The sequence below is a fragment of the Mya arenaria genome, chromosome 6, assembly GCF_026914265.1.
Source record: "Mya arenaria isolate MELC-2E11 chromosome 6, ASM2691426v1".
Lineage (NCBI taxonomy): Eukaryota > Metazoa > Mollusca > Bivalvia > Myida > Myidae > Mya > Mya arenaria.
The window spans coordinates 33,242,584-33,265,046 of record NC_069127.1 but is presented as its reverse complement, the minus strand read 5'-3'; the positions used below and the strand labels follow the sequence as shown (position 1 = coordinate 33,265,046).

General features: G+C 35.1%; 1 protein-coding gene across 2 annotated transcripts in view; it reads right to left on the bottom strand.

Annotated features, from left to right (window-relative positions):
- Positions 1-5,770: 5,770 nt before the first annotated feature.
- The window catches only part of LOC128239463 (uncharacterized), a 36,754-nt gene continuing 20,061 nt past the window's right edge, over positions 5,771-22,463 (bottom strand). For both annotated transcript variants that reach the window (XM_052956104.1, XM_052956105.1), the window contains exons 3-6: positions 14,201-14,320; positions 10,056-10,268; positions 8,258-8,431; positions 5,771-7,304 (exon numbers count right to left, since the gene is read on the bottom strand). In XM_052956104.1, coding sequence (XP_052812064.1) covers positions 7,146-7,304; positions 8,258-8,431; positions 10,056-10,268; positions 14,201-14,320 — 666 coding nt within the window. In that variant the 3' untranslated portion in view covers positions 5,771-7,145. The remainder of the gene's footprint in view (positions 7,305-8,257; positions 8,432-10,055; positions 10,269-14,200; positions 14,321-22,463) is intronic.

The following is a 22,463-nucleotide window of genomic DNA, read 5'->3' as shown; positions in this document are numbered from 1 at the left end:
TATTTCACGTCTTCTCTTTGTGCAATTTTGAGCCTCATGGGATGCCATAGATATATGCAGTGAAATGCTCCTGCTACGGCTTTTTCAAAAGATTGCTTATTTATATAGCCTCCCTCTTCCCGCTTCCGGCATCTTTATTTACACATGTGGCTAACGGTAAGCCACGAGGAATGCCACAGGTGTGCGGCAATCTCTCACGTTTCGCTTACTCAATGAAAACGTGAAGGTGTTTGTATGAAGTCGGTAAAAGAAAGAAAGAAATAGAATAATATTTATACATTCCATAGTCTACAATTTTTCAATCCTCTTAATACAGTCATAGACATAGACTTAAGGTTCACACTATGCATAACTGGAGTCAACACCATAATGGGCGCATTGCATACGTGACAAAATATACAAATTTGTTATCGTTCGTAATTTGAATGTTATGGAACAGATCATGGCGCTCGTTACGCTCGCTGGTAAATAGGCCATAGCATAAAAATATGAACAATAATTAAGACTAAATTTCCATCAAAAACAATTTTCTAAGAACTTGCACAGAGCGGTTGTATTAGAGACGATAACACATATTTGTATGGGATATTCCCAACAATTCCATAAAGTTGTTATAAGTTTCAGATTGTTAATAGGAATCAGCGAATATGCTATGCTAGAGGTCGAGTTTTCTCGGATAAACATAAGAATTATGAAGCACTGCTGAATATAAACGCTGTAATAATCATACACATGTTCTTGTTAGAATCAGGTACATATGTAACATTCCCAGATAGGTCGACAGCAGCATTGTATCACAGTTTGGTAATGCTCAACACAATGCAAGATATATGCATGAATCTTTCATACTTACAGGCTAATATTGTTTTTAACGGTTTATTTAGTGTATTTACATTTATATTTTATAGTACATTTAAGTGTTTCGCGGATTTCAGAAGCTAAAATTCTTCATTTGTATACGTTTCATCATTCTTTATCATGTTTGATACAACGCAACAGGGTTTATACAACTTTACTGGTAGCACACTTTCCATAACGATTGTCGACTCTGCCCTATGTGGTACGTTCGCGCATTGTTCCACAAATTGTCGAACGGGTATGAACACAATAATTTTGATTCTACTTTTCCAATATTATTTTCCAATATTATTCTGTTTGGCCAAAACAAACTGATATTGTCGTAATTCTTTTACCATCGTTCTATATCCTTGTATCTTTGGTACCATGTTTCTTTTCATTTAATCCTTGCTATACCTCTTTACACATCAATCCATGATGAAAAGGCAAACTTGTATACCCTTGCAAAGTAGTATAACCTAAAACTCCATGAACACTGAAGCTTAGAAACGTATCTGATAGTGGTGTCTCGATGAAGGTCCGTAAATTATGTATTCTGTCAACATTTATTCTAAAGGTAATAATATTCCGGATAATAGTTTCACAGAATTATACAGTCAGATATAAATGTTTTGAAACATTATCATAGTCTGGCACTGTTTTTGAACACTTTGGAATAATCTCTGGAACAAAATGGATCCTTTTGTCTGATTATTAATGCCTGCTGTTATTCTGAAACTTACTGAATCAAGTTCGAATTATAATTTGCTTCTATAAATGTTCACAAAGTTTGCATGACAAAGTTCAGATATAATCTAATGTCGGTTTGTTCATGACATCTACCATCAAATGAGCCAACACGTTCGTCACCGTGATGGATTAGGTTTGGGTTTCTTTGTCTTCGATTGATCTTATTGAGGTACAAACTATTCGTTGGCACTAAACATTGAAAACAGCAGACATGTGAATGCGTAAAGAAATAATATACACTTTATAATGGTGATTTTTTTCGTCGTTTGTCACAAAATTGGCAATTCTTGTGGAATTATTATCATTAAGTTAAATGCACTTTTCTCACTTACTCCTTTCAACCATTTATTTGGGGGATTTTATAACTTCAAAAATAATAATCACCATTTTTTTGTCAATAGAAGGTCTTAAATTGAAAACATTTAGAAATTCTGATGATTAATGTTTGAGCAACATTTTTTTTAAACCCCTTGTACTTTTTAGCATTCGGAGAATAACCATTATCGGCTATACCAATAGAAACAACAGCACTGGGTAATGCATTGTCGGTTGATGAGAGAGATACGAGTAACGTTTTGTGTTAAAGAAATTCTTTGAACCGATGCTTTTGAATACATGACGCAATGATCCACTGGATACCTACCAGAGTAATCAATTGTAGTTGTTTCATCATAACATCTACATCACTACCGATTTTTAACATTAAGTACAATTTATAAATATACAGCGAACTGCTCTTTTTCAGAAGAGATATGTTTTAACAATCATCATCTTTTCAGTTGCAGGTTAAACTTATTTCAAAACTAATTTACACGTACTTTTTAACGAGGAGCTGCGAGAAATTTACGCAAGTGTTTGGTGATCGTTAACGTATCGCTTAGCGCTTGGTCTATTTGAACGTGCGAATAAGAACAATCAGTATGCCTTTGGTATTCATTTAGCCTTGAGTTTACGAAGGTAAGAATTCACAGCGTCTTTATATAAAACAGACTTTAGGCACACAGTAGGAATAGTGTAAGAATGTAGTTTGATCAATTACATGTACCGCATCAATATTTTCGCTGAAAGTTTGCACAATCTAGAAAAAGTGCCAAACGATTTGTGCGATGTTTTAAACAATATATTGTAGTTGTTTATGGGTGTACGTATTGAAACCTAGGACACCGTCATCTAAGTTCTGTACGCGATGTTTTCCATTCGCTCTCAGGACAAACCCATAGCATGTTTGGTGTTTCGTAGGAAAAGTTCACATTTCATTGAAATCAGGAAACACGATTAGTGTCGCTTGGCACCTAAACGTGTTTTTTAATATTTGCCAATTGGGCACAACCCTGCAGATTTCATTATAATATTTCATAAAGGCATTTCTATATAATGAGGTGAAAAGACACGGAGAAACCAAGTAGTTAAAAACTCTTATTACAAGCACAAGACTAGTGCCTTTATCTTTATCAAGATAATTTTGGCTTTGCGCCTTCGAACGGTCAGTGAAAGACAAGTACACTTGTTGTCTTTCATCTCGTTGATGCGCACACCTCACTCTTGTTCCAACATTTTCCGCAGACTACCAAGCTCTTAACGAGCGACAGCAAGGGTGTTAATGGTAGAAACTATTTGAACGTCTTTTGTTCCACGTGTATAAGCAATACTGTCCCTATACATATAGTTTATCAATACGTATAGATCAATACACAAAATATATAGCTAAATTACAAAAATATGACACGTACGACTAAAATAATTAACTAGCGGGTGTTTGACTTATGTTTGATCATCTGCGTGCCCCACTCCCTTTTCCCTTTTACATTGGTTTAAACTCGCTTTAACAGGTCAACAAAAAACCTTGAGGAGTTACGAGCGTAAGGTTTAATTATAGTTTAAAAATAAATGTTAAAAACAAAGCTTGCTGTGAAGGAAATGCCATTACACCATGTGAAAAGACCCGGTATTTAAAGCCAACCTGTTGTCAATCAAGATATATTAAATGATGCACTTAAGTAGACAATCTAATTTAAGCACGGAAAAGAGAAATATAAAATGATACACTTAAGTAGACAGTCGAATGATAGCACAGACAAGAGAGATGTAGATTGCACGTCTCGAGGCGTTTTTTTTATAAATTCAGTTCTCATTACAGATCGCTTCTTATCTTTATCAATTAGGCTTTGTAATTTGTTCATGATCTCGAAAAAGCGTTCCAAGTGTCGAAATAATCGAAATTGGGATCATTCAGCTGTAAGAGTTATCATTCAAGTCTTATTATTCATGATTGAATCAATTGTGGTGCCTTTCCCATCCATTTGCTTTGTTGTCTACTTAAAATAACTTTAAATGCTCCTTGCAAGTTTTGATGACACTGTGAGGTTAGTAAATATTAGAACAAATAAACAAATGACTTGTTGTCAAGTTGTTAACAATATATTGCTCATAATGCCACTGAAATAATCACTCTTTTTTTCGTATCGCGATATATCAGCTTATCGATATTATCGCACATTACTATTTATGAGTAAATACTAGTATGATAAACATTAGTCTTCGTTAAACGTGATTGATGGCGCATTAATACTTTCATGTCAGAAGTTTGTCATGGTGAACTTCAAGCGAACATTTGTCCGGGAAAATAGCCAAAAAAGCATGGCCCGGATCATTAAACTTGCTAGGTAGCTTACCCATTAGCATTTAAGTTTTGGGGTCAAAGACACCATACTCGTTTGATTGAAATCTGGTTTGGCAGTACTTACAAAAATGACAAAATTTAGGAACGTGGGTTTCCGTAGGAGACCCATGTTGATTTCAATGTCAATAGTTCAAAGACAAGGGGTACAATAATGAGCATTGTAGCGGGAAGTTTCAGACTAGTCATTTTTAGATAATTATTATCATGTCCGTTCTGTGGATTCCAGTATTTTTGATACCACTGTTCACCTCGGACGCCATGCAATGAGCATATTCCATCTATGTCACTTTAATGTCAAGGTTATACGTAGGGAACAATCTTCCCGGCCCCATATACGCCTAACATTTTAAGCCTGAGTACGGGACTGAAATGTCAATGCTGCACATTTAAATTTGGTTTAACATTTAAAATATTGCATTTCTGAGTCTGAGTTTTAAGTTTCGATATGGGCCCCAAGTGTCGACTTTGTTATTCTTGACAGAGTCGCACAAATGCATACGTAATTTGGTCTAAAAGCAGGGACATCCTTCATCTACCTCGCTTTAATATTAATATGACAATTAGGGGTGTATGGTTAAACATTACATTGTCGTGTCATGGCATGTCTACGCTCTTATTTTAACACATTTTGCTCACATATCATTGATTTCAGGGTTACGTGCTGTGATGAGAATTGCTTTAGTAATTAAAAGAGAATTCTGTGTATTGAACTCCTCGTAATATAAATCATAACAACTTAAAATGTCTTCGATATTAAAACAAAAATCATTTCTTTGAAATGTGAACAAAATTCTTGTTTAAATGATAAAACTACTAAGTTTAAATTAGCGCTCAATTACAACTAATCAATAAAAGAAAAAAAGAAAATGCTTTATTTTGTAGTAACGGTATTAAAAACTGAATTATTTTAGTATTGGTTTTATGAAATTATGTTCAGTGGTGTATAAACTGGTTGCATTTTGGTTTTTGTTCATCAGTTGAAAAAATAACTCATTTACAACGGAGTTTAAAAATCGTTATAGCTATATACAATTTGTGAATGAGCCCTTTTATAGTGGCATTATATAGGGTTGATGCATTTTTTTTAAATTTTGATGCATAATTATGTTTTACTCATTTGCCTTTGATGTCCAAAATAAAAACAACAACATATGCTTTGTGTATAGATAAAATATAAATATTATTTTGGCAATATAAGCGATGCAATATAAGCGATATTTTGGCAATATAAGCGATATTTTGGCAATATTAGCGATATTTTGGCATAGTTCGACAGGGAACTTGTGACCACGTACATTCAATTTGAAACAATCTGTACGCAATTATTATGCTCTTTTCTTTTTGTCTTTATAGTCAAATAAATTTAACATGATAATACATTCAAGCTAAAAAAAGAAACTTTTTGCATCAACCTATATTCTGCGCCTTTAATACCAATAGTGTTTATCACTTTTTTTTGTAGTTGCACACAGCTTGGACAGTATGAACACATCATTCGGCAGTTTTGACAACAATTTATTAAAGAAGGATAACATTTTGTATAACAGTCATCTCTGTTAGCCTAAGCATCGCTGATGGTGATTTCTGACCATGTTGCTATTTTCGAGATTTTTTTAAAGCATAATTACTGCGATGAAATGTAAAGTGTCTACATGGGTCAATCAATATTCATGAAGTCATTTCCCTTCGGATAAAACTTGAGATGGCACGTGTACGTGTATGGCAGTATAATATAATAATTCTACTCAGACATTTGAAAAATTGCGATTTTACTGCGTTGTTAAAATAATGATTACAAGCTTTGTCCAGACAAAGGACAGAAAGCACCAACAATGTGGACGTCAATCTATGGCAATACTTGAGTGAAAATGATTTACATTCGGGCGCTTCATCATGACTTTTCCATGCAGAGATTTATTGTACTAACAACGATAGGCGGCTAATTGTGGGTCAGTGATAGATACAACTCTCCATATTCAGCACTTCTTGGAGATTGTAATGGTTCCCACAACTGTTCAATCGGGTGGCTTATATCGGCAACATGGTAGCCTCAACTGTTCAGGTGATTGGCTTAGTCATGGTCATCTAACCTGTTCAGGTGTTTGGCATATATTGGCTCTCCTTTCAGAGAGTTTTGGTTCCCATAGCTAGTTAGCAGTGCGTCTTATATTCCAGCTTCGTGAGGGGAGTTTTGGTTCGCAGTTTCCAAATTTGTTCCGGCGGTTGGCTGATATTTGCCCTCCGTAGATAGAGTAATGGAAAACACAGCTGATCAGGCGGGTGGTTTGTATCGGCTCTCCGTGGAGAGTGTTAGGGTTCGCACAGCCGTTCAGCAGAATGTTTTATCGGAACTCCGAGGAGAGAGTTTTCATTATTGCAGTTGTTGATGCTTGTGGCTAATACTATCGAGAAAGTTGTCGTTTCTACAGCTGTTCAGAGAGGGGTTGACTTATATCGGCATTTCTGGGAGAGTGTCGTTGTTTTCACAGATGTTCAGGAGAATGAATTTATATCGGCGCTCCGTGTAGAGAGTATTGGTTTAAACGGCTGTGCATTAGGGTGAAATATGGGCTCTTCGTGGATAGTTAATTATTGTCCCCATATCTGTTCAGACAGTTTGCTTATAATGGCTCTCCGTAGATATAGATCCAAAACTGTTAAGGCGGCGGAATCATTTCACCGTCCTGTGGAGAGACTTTTTGTTCCCACAACTGTTAATGCGGGTGGTTTTGTCGGCGTCCCGTGGAGAGAGTAATTGTACCCTAACCTCTCTTACAGGATGGCTGATATTGACTCGACGTGGAGAGAGTTCTTGTTCCCACAGCAGAATGGAAGCTTATATTGCCGCTTCGTTGAGAGTAACGACAACCACACGTGTTCAGGCGGGGGGTTTGTGCCGACGCTCCATGGACGGGGAGTACTGGTATTCTAGAATCTCTATATTTTCAATGTTATGACGCCCATTTCCAGATGGCCGCCGGCTCAAATAAGGGATCGTATGGAACTTCCGCTCATTCGGGTAGCTTGTGTAAGGCACCTGAAATGATTAATTAAAACGTTATATATTCTTCATGACTTTGAGTTTTCTTCAAATTGTTAGAATCAATGATAAAATCAAATTTAAATTCAATTTGTGCTCTAAAAATACATGAGAAAAAAGAAATATATATGCATGTCAATTCCCCCAACCCCAGAACCTAAACTCTGCGGTTTCATTTATTGATGAGTTTCACTGAGTACATCAAAATACTGAAAAAAAGCACTGCTGCTATCAAATGCTCGAAACATGATTTGAATTTCAAAACATTTTTGTTTTAGCTCTAGGATAAAAAAGGAAGATTTGATTAAATCAGTTGAGAATTAACCACAGAATAATTAGAAAAACATTTATTCCGACGTCAGAGAGTTCCGACGTCAGAGAGTTCCGACGTCAGAGAGTTGAATGTCTGCATTGCCGAGAACTCAAGAACGAGTACTAAGTTGAGGAATAGCTAATCTTTTGTTGCTAATCATCATAAGTGGCTAATTGCAACGTATTTATTGAAAGCACAAACATTACTATACAGACGTGATTTGCCACAGAATCATTTTCCTGATTGCCGATACATGTTACCCTAATGTTAAAATACACAGGAGGTCATGTTGCTACGACGTATTTTTGGTAGATTTCGTTATGACTACCAAAAGTTAGCCAAAACTTTGGTTGCGACGTTTGAAGGGTACATTTGAGTCGTGTATCGATACCTATTTACATAGAATTGAACATATTCTCATTTTCACAGCAATCAGTATGGTTGTAGTTTTCTAAGTTTCGAATACGATAGTGATGACACCCTTTTTTTCCGGTGTGTCCATTATCAACCTAGGTTTTCGGTAACTATCAGTGCAACGGATTGTCCCGAATGAAGGCTATAATGAGCTAATTGTTTTCAGCGCAATAGTGATAAACACTGATGTAAACCACACAACGTTTGAAAAGTAGTTAATTACCTGTTTGTCTAACATGAGAGGTGAGTCGGGGCTGTAGTCCGGCGTGATGAGGGGTGTCGGGGCTGGGAGCGGACGGACGGTGGACGACACGGATGAAGTGGATAGGCGGGAGGACACGGACATCGCCCGCCGCCGAAAGGGACGCCGGGGAATCTCGTAGTCATCATCATCCTCCTGCAAATACGTAAACAAGTTGAATTAATATAATAATTTAATTTCATTGTATGATATGGACGTTCATCTTTAAGACACAGTATATCTGCAGTAGATGAAAAACAGAACCCCGCTATACAGGATCCATGCAAATGTACAACATCGTCTGGCGTATAGAAATATATGAAACGAAAAAGCAGGTCTAAAAAACTTTGCCATAGTTTATATCTCACCATCACTTGAAGAATAAACATATATCTATTGGAACCTATCTCATCTCAAACTCTCTTTAATGACTTGGCTCGTATTTTAAACTAAGTTCGTACATGCACAACAACAAAACATCTAATAAATCTCTTCAGAGACTGACATTTATACTTGGCTGTTTTTCCTTTCTTTAATGCTCAAAAATATATATATCAAGTTGAACCTATCTCTTTATAGGCTAGTATATGGCTGTTTTTTCACTTAAGTTCGAAAATGCACAACAAAAGTCTATTGGAGCCTATCTTTTCCTAGACTGACCGTAATATTGAGCTGTTGTTGTTTTAAACCTAAGTTTGTAAATGCTCAACAACAATGACTCTAGTGGAACGTATTTCATTCTATACTGACCTTAATACATAATTTTTGTTTTGCTTTAGTTCGGAATTGCTCAACAAGTTATATCTAGCGGAACATATCTCTTTCTGGAATGACCGTTACACTTGGCTGTCGTTGGGTTTTTAACCGTAGTCACCAAAAAATTAATGTATTTTTATCTCACTGTTTTTAGTCTGACCTTAATAATTGACTGGATTTCTTTAACATTGGTTTGTGAGTGCTGAACAAAACTAAGTCTGATGAAAATAGCTTTTCCTAGACCGACCATTACATCTGTCCTTTTTGTTAGAAGTTGTCCACAAGCGTTCTCGGTTTTGTGATGCTTCTTCATTGTTATAATTAACCTTAATTTAAGACTGCAATTTCTCATGTTCCCTCTTACGAAGGAAACACAATGAGTGCATCTTTCACCAAAAACATTGTATATTGTATCGATTAGGCAACACCAGAATTTGATGGTTTACGTAGTCATTTCTTATAATATATCAGCCATTACAACAACATTGAGAACATCAAGAGATTCAATATTAAACCAGATTAACCATATGTCTGCCGTTTAGAAAAGGCTGGGGACAACCGATGCAACTGTCCAGGCAAAATAAATGAGTGACATTTCTTATTCATTATTCTTAAGGCCTCAAGGAACTGATTGTAAAAAGATAATTTGTAAAAATGAATCCTCACTCTAGGGATGTTTTATTACAGTTAAACAAATGTGTGTATGGATGGGGAAACCAGAAAGGAACTTCATTTCGGTTTGATGTACACACTTTTATAACGATAAACTATGTAAATGCATGCTACATGTTTTGGTCTGTTAAGGAATTGAGCAATTATGATAGAGAGCTTTTTTATCAGAAGTCTGTGGAAAGTATAAATAATATCAAAAATCTAACGTAAGCGGGGGGTAGCAGAGAGTTATTGACGGTGAAAAAGTGATGGCAAAAATTGACAATGGTCAGCCAAGTTTAGGTCTAAATAGTTTTATAGACTTATTGATAACCCTTCTAAACACAAAGTGTCGCCATGTCAACGTACTGACCGTACTGTCCTCCTCGGAGAAGGTGATGGCCAGCTCGCTCTCAGCTGCCTTACGTTTCCGCATCTCGACCAGCAACTCCCGGAACTGCTCCTTGAGTGTCTCGATGCGTGTCATGAGGCGGCGGTCATCGTCCGATGTCTCGTATTTCCGGGCATCCATCTTGTGCCGCACGTTCTGGATCTCCTGGTGGATGAGCGACATCTTCTTCTGCAACTGGAAAAGGATAAGGATATCAGTTAGAATCAAAATTCGGTTTAAAAGTATAAGCGTTTCTTCTTTTGCAAGTGGAAAAACAATCTTAGCAGTTAGAATTGAAAATCAGTCTTAAATCAAAAGCCACTGCCACTGGAAAAAATAATCTGAAATCGGTGTAAAATCCTAAGCGAAATTCAGAAATAATCGGTCGAGCCATTTCGACTTTTTTTGTATTTGATTATTGGCGATCCGTAACAATCTATTTTCGACTTTATTCGATCGATGTTTAAATTCTAGAAAGCAGTGATATTATGACCGCCACTATCTTCAATGAGGTCGTGGGATAGATATCCCACCAACTGCAACTTTCAAAATTTGCAAATGTTTTTTACACAGAAAACGAACTCAAGATAACAGCCACTTAGATAATCTGCAAAAAGGAAGGCATTATTTTCAGTTACACTAAGTTTGAGATGGAAAAGTGAAAATTTCTCTTCTAGCTTCAAGCTTCATCAGTCTCTGTTACCAGCTCCGTATTTATTGTATGTATCTTAAGTCAATCTTTGGTTATACATCATTGACTTTATTCAAACTATATTTATGCTTTAGATATCACTCAATCAAATAAGCTATATCGTTTATAAATAAAATGTAGACCCATTGTGAATACAACCCCCGTATATATGTTATAACCGTTTGCTATAATATTTCAAGCCGAATATAAATCAGGGTTCAGTCCCTTTCTTTCGACTGTAGAGATTAGTCGAATAGCCTTCTATCCAAAATCAATATTTTAAATTCCATGGAGAAATTATAATCATCCTTGAGACTTACTTATCGGTGAAGCACTTTGCAATATAAGTTGGCTGAATGTTCTAAATAATCGTTAATATTTCCGCAGAAAGATTACCGCGAAAAGCCTATAGATAAACAGAAAAACACAGTGGAACCTCTTACAACAGAAATGCTGCAGTGCTTTCGCCTCCTGAAATAATTCCAATCTAGTCGATCAAAGCGCAGTACTAATAACCCTAATCATAAAAAATATTTTTCTGCTTTAATTCTCTATATTGATGCTAATGGAGTCTGACAGTTATCGTATTTTACAATGATGTTTGGATAACCAATATTTTCAGGCAAAATCATGAGGATGTTTAACATGTTCATGATAAGGGAATATTTTTAACTGTGACTGTATAACTTGTTTAAATGTACACATCTAGTGTGCGAACCAACAGTGCTGATCATAAGCTGTATCTAAAAGGCATCTCAGTGATAGAATGCTTAATTTCTCAATTAAATTAAAAGAAAAGATAAACATATGAAAATAAACACGAAAATAAAGATGACAAATGACAATAAAAGGGAATTAAAATTTCGTTGTTAATCATTCGGAAAACAAATCAGTACATCAAATAATTTTCTTAGAATTTAAGTCCTACCCTGGAAAAAGAAAACCCCCAAGAGTTGCTATTGCATGACACCTGTTATCTACTTTCAGAAAGGGTGTTTTCATGAAAATAGCTGAACAACATTCGACATTATGCAATGCAAAGTGGCAAAAAAATGTTATTTTGCTTTTGACATAATTTACGTATTTTGAAGCAGGTGTCGATGCCATTTATTTCCCCGTACTTTTACAATCAAATAGCTAGTGCTGATTCTATACGCGTACACTATACAATAATAATAACCACATTAAGGGTCTGTGTGATCGTTTAACGTCAATAAGGAAGATTATTCGACATGACAGCATCAGGATTCCTCGCTCCTATAAGAAGCCCAGGAAGAAAACACATAGCAATAACACAAAGCAACAGCCCAGTTGATGTGAACCTTAATGTAGGCCCATATATAAATACCTGTGGATATTGGAATAGCAGCAGTCAAAGACACAAATACGTCTGCTATGTCAAAGAATAAGGTTCCTTTAATATTTGATATCAACATAATGGATATCGACAATAATAAGAAATAGGCATAAATCATCTGCATTTATTACACAAGGAAACTATTATGAAATAAAACGAAGAAAGCGTTTCTGGTCATAAAATGACAGACACAATACTTTAAAAAAACTATAAGAATCATACGAAAATGTTTAAACAAATATTCGTAATATGATTGGGAATGGCTCAGAAAATCTAAAATATCCTGGAATAGATTTCTTTTATTATATGTAATTACCACAAGAAAAAAAAACACACTGAAAGTAATCATAATGACCTGTGTTCTTCATTTAACAATGATTCCGAAGTCTTCCAACAGCTAATTTTGTGGAACTATTGCATTAAGTCTCAGGATTTACGTTGATCGTTTACTGAGAATCATAATCAGTTTCATTTTTATTTCGACATCGCCAGTCTAAAGAAAATGCATACAATACTATTACATTTTGTACCCATAAACAATAAAAGACCGCATGATATTCTACTTTGATCCGATAATTAAACATGAACAAATATTAAATTGAAACCAGCATATTCTAGCATTTACTATTTTGATACGTTGACTAACATAAGCAGATGAGCATACACTATTTTGATTCATATACGAACATGAGTATACACTTTTTGATCCGTTATTTAATTTGTATACTATGTTGATCCGTTAGGTAATAAAAGATTTTGCTAGTTTTAACTGTTAACATTGTTGAATGTATTTTGATAAAATAAAGTTCATAATCATAATGATCCCCTCCATGGTGGTTATGTGCCTTATCTTTGTTATTGTTATCAGCTCCATCATGGCTAATTTGGTACAGTACTTACGCAACTAATTTAATGTTAGAAGCACAATCATGTCCAATTTTATACAGTCCTTACAAAACTATGATATTGTTAGCAGCTCAATCATGGCTAATTTAAAACATTACTTATACAACTATGTTATTGTTAGCAGCACAACCATTTCGAATTTGATACACTCAGTCCTAACAAAAGTGTGCTTTTGTTTTGAGCAATATTATGGCTAATTTGATACAATCATGAAATAGTCATGTTATTGTTATAAGTATCATCATGGCTATTTTGATACAATACTAACACAACTAGTGTATTTGTTCAACACAATCACAGCTATTTTTATGAAGTTGTGATATATTTGTGATACAAACCTGACACAGCTACATCATGGCTAATTTGATACAGTTGTTTCAGAACTATGTTATTGTTAAAAGGACCATCATGGCTATTCTGATATAGAACTAACACAGCAATCATATTGTTTTCAGCACCGTCATGGCTTATTGAATACCGTAAAACTAGTATGTTTTTACAGCATCATCAGGTTAATTTAATACAGACCTAGCACAACCATGCCATTGTTTTCAGTATTTGATCAATCTTTACACAGCTACAAGTATGTTATTGACTTTTATCATTATCACGGCTTACTTGATGCAGAAGTGACACTATGTTATTGTTATAAGAAAACCAATGATTAACGTAATACAATCCTGACATAACTGTGTTATTATTGTCAGCATCATCATAGTACACTTGAGAAAAAATTCTGACACAACTCATTGTTTTCAGCATGGTCATAAAGTGATACTATAATACTGACACAACTCTGCTAGTGTTTTCACCATCGTCATGATTTACGGGATAACATCATGACAGTACTATGCTATTGTTGTCAGCGTAATCATCCTTGTTGACATGATAACATCCTGACACAACCCAACAGTTTGTTTTTAGTCAGTGTGTAATTATATGGATGATAGGTTTTACAAATGTTTAACTTAAGTTGATTTGGAAATGTCGTAGTTACGACCACACTTAGCCAAGTTTGGTACAAATGCTGCGAATATGGGTAAGATACCCTTCGCGTTCAAATACGAAGTGATTAAGCCGGGGGTTGCAATATTTCCAAGTTAAAATGCAAATTGCATGTATGACCCTCTTTTTGCGCAAATAGGATTGCCTATGGTATGGTATAAATTTTACTTGAGAGGCGGTCTCCTCGGGTCGGATCTCGGTATTGAGCAGAGTGAGATCTGACTTCCGGTTGGTTGGTTGGTCCCCGGGGATCCGCCTGTGGCCCAGCTGTTCGTACAAAGTCTGCATCTGAAACAGGAAATACATCCGACTGTAATTTACTCTCAAATATTTGTCTCAATCAAACAGAGATATATAATACTGGTCAAACTAGGCCATTTGATATAAGAACAATCTTAGCAAGTTTTTCAGATTTGAAAAGAAAATTGTTCAAATATGTTATTTGACCTATGTCAAAATCAGACAAACATATGGGCATTTGGATTTTTCACAAACTATGTATAGAAACAGAATCCAAATCGAAATTAAAGACATTATAAACAAACAATGATCAACATTCATGTCGTATGGATGGACGTTTTGGCCTCTGTAAAATGTGTTCTGTTGTGTTGCATAGTGACCGTCGAGTGTCGAAGACCTAGTAATCACAAAAGATACACAGCAGATGTATGAGGCGTACTGAACCCTCATCGCTTTGATCGATCTTAAAAATAATTGAACAACCACGTCCGACTTACACAATTATTTGTTGATAAGGATGACGGTTCTTAAGCATAAGGGAATCTATGACAAGCAACATGTATACACATAAGGTGAACTAGAACTGTCAGCAACCATTTGGTGGCGATAATAAAGTCATATGCTTATTTCATATGCCTGATACTTTTCACATCATATGATGGTAATGAAAAACTTCACTGGCTAAAACGACCTCTTTCCTGATGACCTTGCTGTTACACAGAAACCCGTCATTCAAAACTTGTAAACAAGGTTGACCCAAAGCATGTTTTGGTGTGTCATTTGTTTGTGTGATATTCTTGACATTCTTGATCGATCCAGAGGCCTTACCGATATTAAAGAGACTAGACACCAGATGATACAAGAACAAAAGAAAATTGTCAAAAACCTAAATAAAATTGACATCGTTACGTATAACGCAATGACTCTTACTTACTGATGTATTAAATTGCGTATGACACATGCATATTTTGCAGTTTTAATCCAAAATTTACTGGGGTTTTCTATCACGTTAATGTCAATAAGTTTACGCTTATCATCAGTATACTTCTCTGTACTGACAAAATAGATAGGATATAAACTGGGAAACCATTATGCGTTATTTTGAAAACGGGATACCTCTTATGGTATTTGAAGCTGCACTTTCACAGATTTACCAATTTTACAACTTTTTTTATTATTTTTTTTTGTGTTGGAAAGAACAACTGTTTGCGTAAATATCTGCAAACCAATGATATAAGATTGCTGACAAAAGATTAGATTGCAGATTTTCATATTTCCGTTCGAAAATTAATGTGTTATTGCCTAAACCTAACGGTTTAAGAAAAATGCATAAAACATCATTTTTTGAACTAAAATATAAAAACCTGCGATCTAATATTTGACAGCAGTCTTATATGACTGATTCCCATGGTTTTTCGCAATAATTGGCTCGTTCCAAGACAAAAACGTTCAATATGTGAGGATGCAGCTTTAAAGCTCCAACTGTTTATTACTGATTTCGTTTTAAATGACAGTTCAATTTGAAATTCAACAACATATATGAAATACATTGACAGCTATATTTTATGTCTTCTCGTTGTATTTTGAGCCACCTGGTACGCCATAGACATATGCCAGGAATTGTTCCTGCTACTTCTTTTTCAGAAACGATGTTTATATATATACCAGCCCTCTTTCCGCTTCCAGCAATTTACACATGTGGCTAACGGTTAGTCGGTAGGAATGCCACAGGTGTGCAGTTATCTCTCTCGTATCGCTTACTGAATGAAAACGTGAAGGTGTTTATTTGAACGCGGTAAAACAAAAATATAAGAGTGATATTTATACATTCCGTAGACATTTTTTTTAATTTCTCTAAATACAGATATAGACTTTAGGTACACACTATAAATAACTGAAGTCAGCATTTCTTCCTAAATGCGGTGTTCATGATCAGACTCAATAACGGGCGCATTTCGTTGGTGACAAAATAGGTCAAACTGTAAATTTGTTATAATTCATATTTTGAATGATTTGGAACCTATCATGGCTCTCGCTTAACTCGCTGGTTAATAGGCCATAACATTCAATAAATGAACAAACATTAATACAGCAATTGCCATAAAGAAACGCTATAAACTTGCACAGAGTGGTCATATTTAAGACGATAACACCTATTTGTATACGGTATTTCGAACAATTCCACAAAGTTGTTTACAAATATTAGTTTGTACTGAAACGTTGGTCTTCTATGAATACCATTTCCTTCCAAATCAGATTCAATTGAAAAAATAAACGGATATGCAATGCCAGAATGCGAGTGTTCGTAGATTTACACAACACTAATGAAACACTGCTGAACATATACCAAGCAATAATCATACACCTGTTCTTGTCGGATTCTGATACGCACGGAACATTCCCAGGTAGGTCGACGGCAGCATTGTATCACAGGTAATGCTCAACACAATTTTAGATACATTCATGATTCTAACTGTTAGATCTTTACTTGTAAGCCGTTTAGCTCTAAGGCTTAATGTTTTGTCAAAGATATATTCAGTATATAAACATTTTATAAACACAAATTTTATAACGATTGTTGACGCTGACTCCGTTGGTACTTTAGCGAAGATTTATCAAAGTATGCAAATGTATAAATTGTGAAGCGTTACCATGCATAATTTACATAGCTAGCACATCTTGAAATTATACAATAATAATGTATTGTTTTGTGGCTTTGTGGTGATCGCCTCTATGTTAAGAAATAAAGTTATATTGTTTATATTAAGCCAGTTCATTTCCAATATCTCTTTTTAGAAAATACATAATTAAGATTTTTCATTGGATAGCCGGTAAGATTTTGGCTCAAAAACGAATTGATATTGTCGAAATACGTTTACACCTCCGTTATGATATTTCTTCTTTTTATTTTGTTTTTGCCATTATTCTATGTAGCAAACGATAACTTATATACCCCTGCAAAATATTATAATCCAAAACTACATGAACACTGTATGTTTGGAACATTTTATTTTTAGTCTTTCGCACCCATGTTTGTATTGATAAAGGTCCGTAAATTATGCATTCGGTCAACTTTTATTATTTTGGGGAAGCAATTTCGAATAATAGTTTCACAGAATGATACAGTCAAGCAATAAGTTTGAAACATGATCATCGTCTGGCACTGCTTTTGAACACTTTGGAATAATCTCTGGACCATAACTTTCCTTTGTCCATTATTACTGTGTGCTGTTATTCTGAACTTACTGAATTAAGTTCGAATTACAATATATTTCCATAAATGTCAAGAGTCACAATTTTTTGTATGGTCGGCCGGAGGCGGGCAAAGTTCAGAAATAATCTAATTTCGGTTTGTTCATGGTCTCTCCCATCCAACGAGCCCAAGCTTTTGTTAATTAGGTTTTGCTGTCTTTATATTTGATTGATCTATTTTAGGTATCAACTATTTGGAGACCCTAGACATTACAAAAAAATGAGTGAATACTTAAATTGAATATTGCTTATGTGCTGAACATTGTTTTAAAGTCCGCTTTTCCGCTAACTATTTTTCGAAGCACTTGAAGATCCGAGGATATAAAATTGGATTTGCAAAAACAAGCAACTTCAATTAACCTCTTTATTGTCTGCTTGAATTGAGAATTTCCGCGTCCTATTTCACAAAATTTGGAATTCTTGAAAAATTATTATGTATGTTAAAAACACTCAAATACTCTTTTTAACCATTTTTTTTAGAGATTTTATAACTTCAACAATATTTGTGTTGTATGTCCAATAGAACGTCTTTAATTGAAAACATTTTTTAAATTCTGTTTGGAAAATTTCGGGCAACGTTTTTGCACTGGGAGAATTACCAAATATCGGCTATACCAATATAAACAACAACCCTGGTTAATGCATTGTCGTGTATGAGAGGGACACGTTCTGTGTTAAAGATATTCTTTGAACCGATGCTCTTGCATACCTGACGCACGGATCAACTGGATACCTACCAGAGTTATCAAGTGAAGTTTCATTAACATTATATCTACAACACTGTCGATATTTAGCATTAAGTACAATTCATAAATAAACTTCGAACTGCTTTTTTTAGAAGGTATACGTATTCTTTCAAGTTGAAGCTTTGATTAATTGAAGAACTAATTTATTTAACGTTTTTTTAATGGGAAGCTGCGAAAGTTTGACACAAATGTTTTGCGATCTCACGTATCACTAAGCGAATGAATGCGCTGATGTGTTTATTTGAACGTGCGAACAAGACCTATAAAATGCTTTTAACCTATAGCGAACGAAGGTAAGAATTCACAGCGTCTTTATATAAAACAGTAGGAACAGTTTAAGAATGCAGTTTGATCAATTACACGTACTGCAAATTACTAGGAGAGTGCACAAAAAATATACGATATTCCGAACAGTATATAGAAGTTTATTATAAGTGTATGTATTGAAACCTAGGACACTGTCATCTAAATCTCTGCACGCGATGTTTTCCATTCGCCCTTAGGACAGATCCATACCATGCTTGGTGTTCTGTAGGAAAAGTTCACAATTTATCGAAATCAGGACACACGATTAGTGTCATTTGGCCCCTAAACGTGTTTTCTAAATATTTGACAATTGAGCTTATCCCTGCAGTTTTCATTATATTAGTACATATTGGTATTACCATATCAGTATGTAAAAATACTAGGAAGTGCAAAGTAGTCAAAGAATCTGAATAGAACAACAAGGCTAGTGCCCTTATCTTTATTAATATAGGTTTGGATGGACATCCGCCTTAGCACGGTTAATGATCGACAGTGTCACTGGCTTTCTTTGTACTTATTGATGCGCTCACTCCTTACTTGTTCCAACATTTATCCAAATTGTACCCTCCTGTTACCGAGCAACAGCAAGGGCGGTTCTGGTACAAACTATTTTAACGTATTTGGTGCGACGCGAAGGAGCAATACAGGCAAAACTGATCCTATATTTTATCAATATTTTATAGGTATTTTCTATATATACAAACATGTTATGGGGATGCCAATAATGTACACTTTTATTTCTCCCATCGTAAACAAAATCCTCATTGTATCATCAAGTGCTCGTTTCAGTAAGATATTCTTAGTTATCTTAAATCTGTTGAAATATCATGTATAGTTCAATTTACAAAATTATAAAGCAAAATAACAAAAATATGACACTTACGACTAAGATAATAAACTAGGCGGGTCTTTGATTTGTTTTGGATTATTTGCGACCCGCACCGCCTCCTCCTTTTTATTTAATTCGTTAAGACATATAAACGTCAAAAATTACGTGAATATTTGCAAACCTAAGGTTTAAAACAATTTAAAGAGAAATGTAAAAACAAAAAAAAACAAAAAACAATGCTAGCTGTGGACGAAATGTCATTGCACCTTGTGCACATTGCTGCTCCTTTGAGGCCAATCTGTTGTCGATCAAGATATATAAATAATGCACTTAAGTAGACAGTTGAACGTATACACTGGCACGAACAATATAGATTGCACGTCTCGGAATTAATTTTGCAACCCGAGGACTGTTTAAATCGAGAAAAGTAATCTAAAGTCATATGTCTGTTGCGTGACGAAACAAAACGAATCCAGTTATATCAAGCTAGACAACTATATGGTCAGCCATGAAACATTACCATTAACATACCCGATATAGCTTGCACATCTTGTGAGCACTTTGAAATAATCAGTAACAAACTAAAGACCGTTAACATCGATCCAGTTCGCATCACAGAACGCTTCCGATCTTTGCAAATAAGGCTTCATATTTTGCTCATGAACGCAAAGAAGCGGGCCAAGTGTCGAAATAATCAAATTTCGGTTCGTTCAGGTCTAACTGTTATCCTACGAGTCCTATCGCTTCTGGTTGATTAAGTTGTGTTGCCTTTCACATCCTGTTGCTTTGTTATCTAATAAAGGTACAAATATTTGTACTTAAAGTTTGTAGCATTTGTTGAAACTTTGATACCAGTAAATAATTGAACCTGTAACTAAAGACCTTGTGTCATTTTGTTAACAAATAGCATATAACAATTTATTTTTTAACCTAAACATCTATGTGCCCAAAACATGTGTGTGCCCCTAAAAATGTATGTGATGCGCTGGAACCAAGATATCAGCACTGAAAATACCATATATAAGACAGGTTATAAAGAGTAATGTCATCGCCTCTTTGTTACAGAGATATGTTCCTGTTCAAGCGACTAAAGTTTTGTCTTTAATTTGTAGCTTTTATTTTCTTGTTACGATGCTCATGTCACCGCTGTTTTCGGGCTCAATCAGCAATACAGCCGATAATTGTAGAAACGTAAGGTACTTCTTATAGATGTAAATTAAACTTCTCTTTCTTAGAAGGTTTTTGCAGTAACTTAATTATAAGGTATTTCTTAAATACGTAAAGTATACGTCTCTGTCTTAGAAGAGACCAAATAATTTGATTCAGGTAAAGCAGTCTGCCCAAAATACACAATTATCTACACAAATCATTTATACTTCTTGTTGCAATGCATTAAATAGACATCAATGTTTTAACACTAAATAACTAATGCTTTTTTACATCGCTTATTTCAATAACATACCATAATTTCAGAGCCCATAAAAACAACTCATTATTATTGTGTCCAGATGCATATCAATTAAATGATATTGTCTACGAAAGGAATCGAAAAAATGCATGATATTTACACTCAATCACTGTTATATTATTTTGGTTTAGGCAAACAATAAAATGCTTTTCATATCTACTGATTTCAATATTTAATTCATGGCTTAAGCATCTGCACTCAGCATAAACAATTTAATATTTTAACAGAATTTCCATATTTGGGTAATGGATTAGAATGTTCACAATTAATTGAATCTGCGCATAATATTTATGGCAGAATGCAACATTGTTCGCAGAATTACCCAAAGATAATGAAACAATGCTGAAAATCAGCATAATCTCCGTAGGTGGGCGTACTAAGTTGCTGGTTGGGCTTGCGCTTTAATATTTCTTGGCGCATGCGAGTTATGTTTGTGGTCACCAAGCTGACCACGTGGATTTCCTCCATGTAGTCCGGTTCCCCACACAACGAAAGACCACATTTTCGCGTAGCATCGTGCCAACGAGAGTGATTAATATCACATTATATTAACTTGTTTCTCAATCATTTAAATTGATAATGTTACTATTTGTTTTAAACACTGCAAGATGTTAGTCTTAACGCATATACAGTGCTTTGTAATTTTTTTAGATGTTCTGTAACCATTTATATGGTTGTTTACTGTTTTATCACTGAATTATTTATAATAAATATTTTTATTTTATGTACATCTCAGTATATTGTGATAGTGGTTGCGGTGCTGGTAATGGTACTTATGAATGTGGTGATTGTGTTGAAGATGATGATAAGAAGAAGGAGGAGGGCGGCGTAACAAACGTATAAACCACAAGGGTGCCTGATGAGATTCCTGTTTTGGTTTTTGTTTTTTTTTTGGCGCGGGTGTGTATAAGTTTGCTTTTTTTTCCTTTTTGGGTGGTGGTGGGGGTGGGGGGGGGTGCTTTTTGCTACCATCCTATCCGTTATATAGTATGAAGTTTTTATGACGTGACCTTTTCCAGCCATAAATACAAATATTTAAAGAACACCGGCACTAAGCCGGCTTTACCTTACAATATGAAGTTCCACTAATTTAAGACATTTTTTGGACAAAACAGATACAGTTTGTAAATCTCTATCTTACAGACAAACCTTCCACATACCTGGATAATACATCTCGCAGACCATCGAATTGTCTATGACTGTTTATGTCGGTGAACTTGTATGTATCCTGTATGTTTTTAATTTTAGACATTGAAATGATGTATTAGCTTGTGTTTAATGTCTTTGGTGTGTACCCTGTGCCAAACGGGGTTTATGTTTAAACTGTTGGCTACTGAGCTTTTTTCTGTAGTTTTGCACATAATTATTTCTATATAAATGACTGCTGTCTGTTGAGGATGATACTTAGTGGGGGTTCCATGGTCTAAGGTAACTCGTTTGACAGTCAATCCAGATGTCGCAGGTTCGATTCCTCGCCACAACACTACAAAAATACTACTCATCATCCGGTAGGGACATGAAATGAGTGTCCAGAGTGACAGTGCTATACACTAATGCACGTTAAAGAACCAGGGTAGCTATGGACAGGGT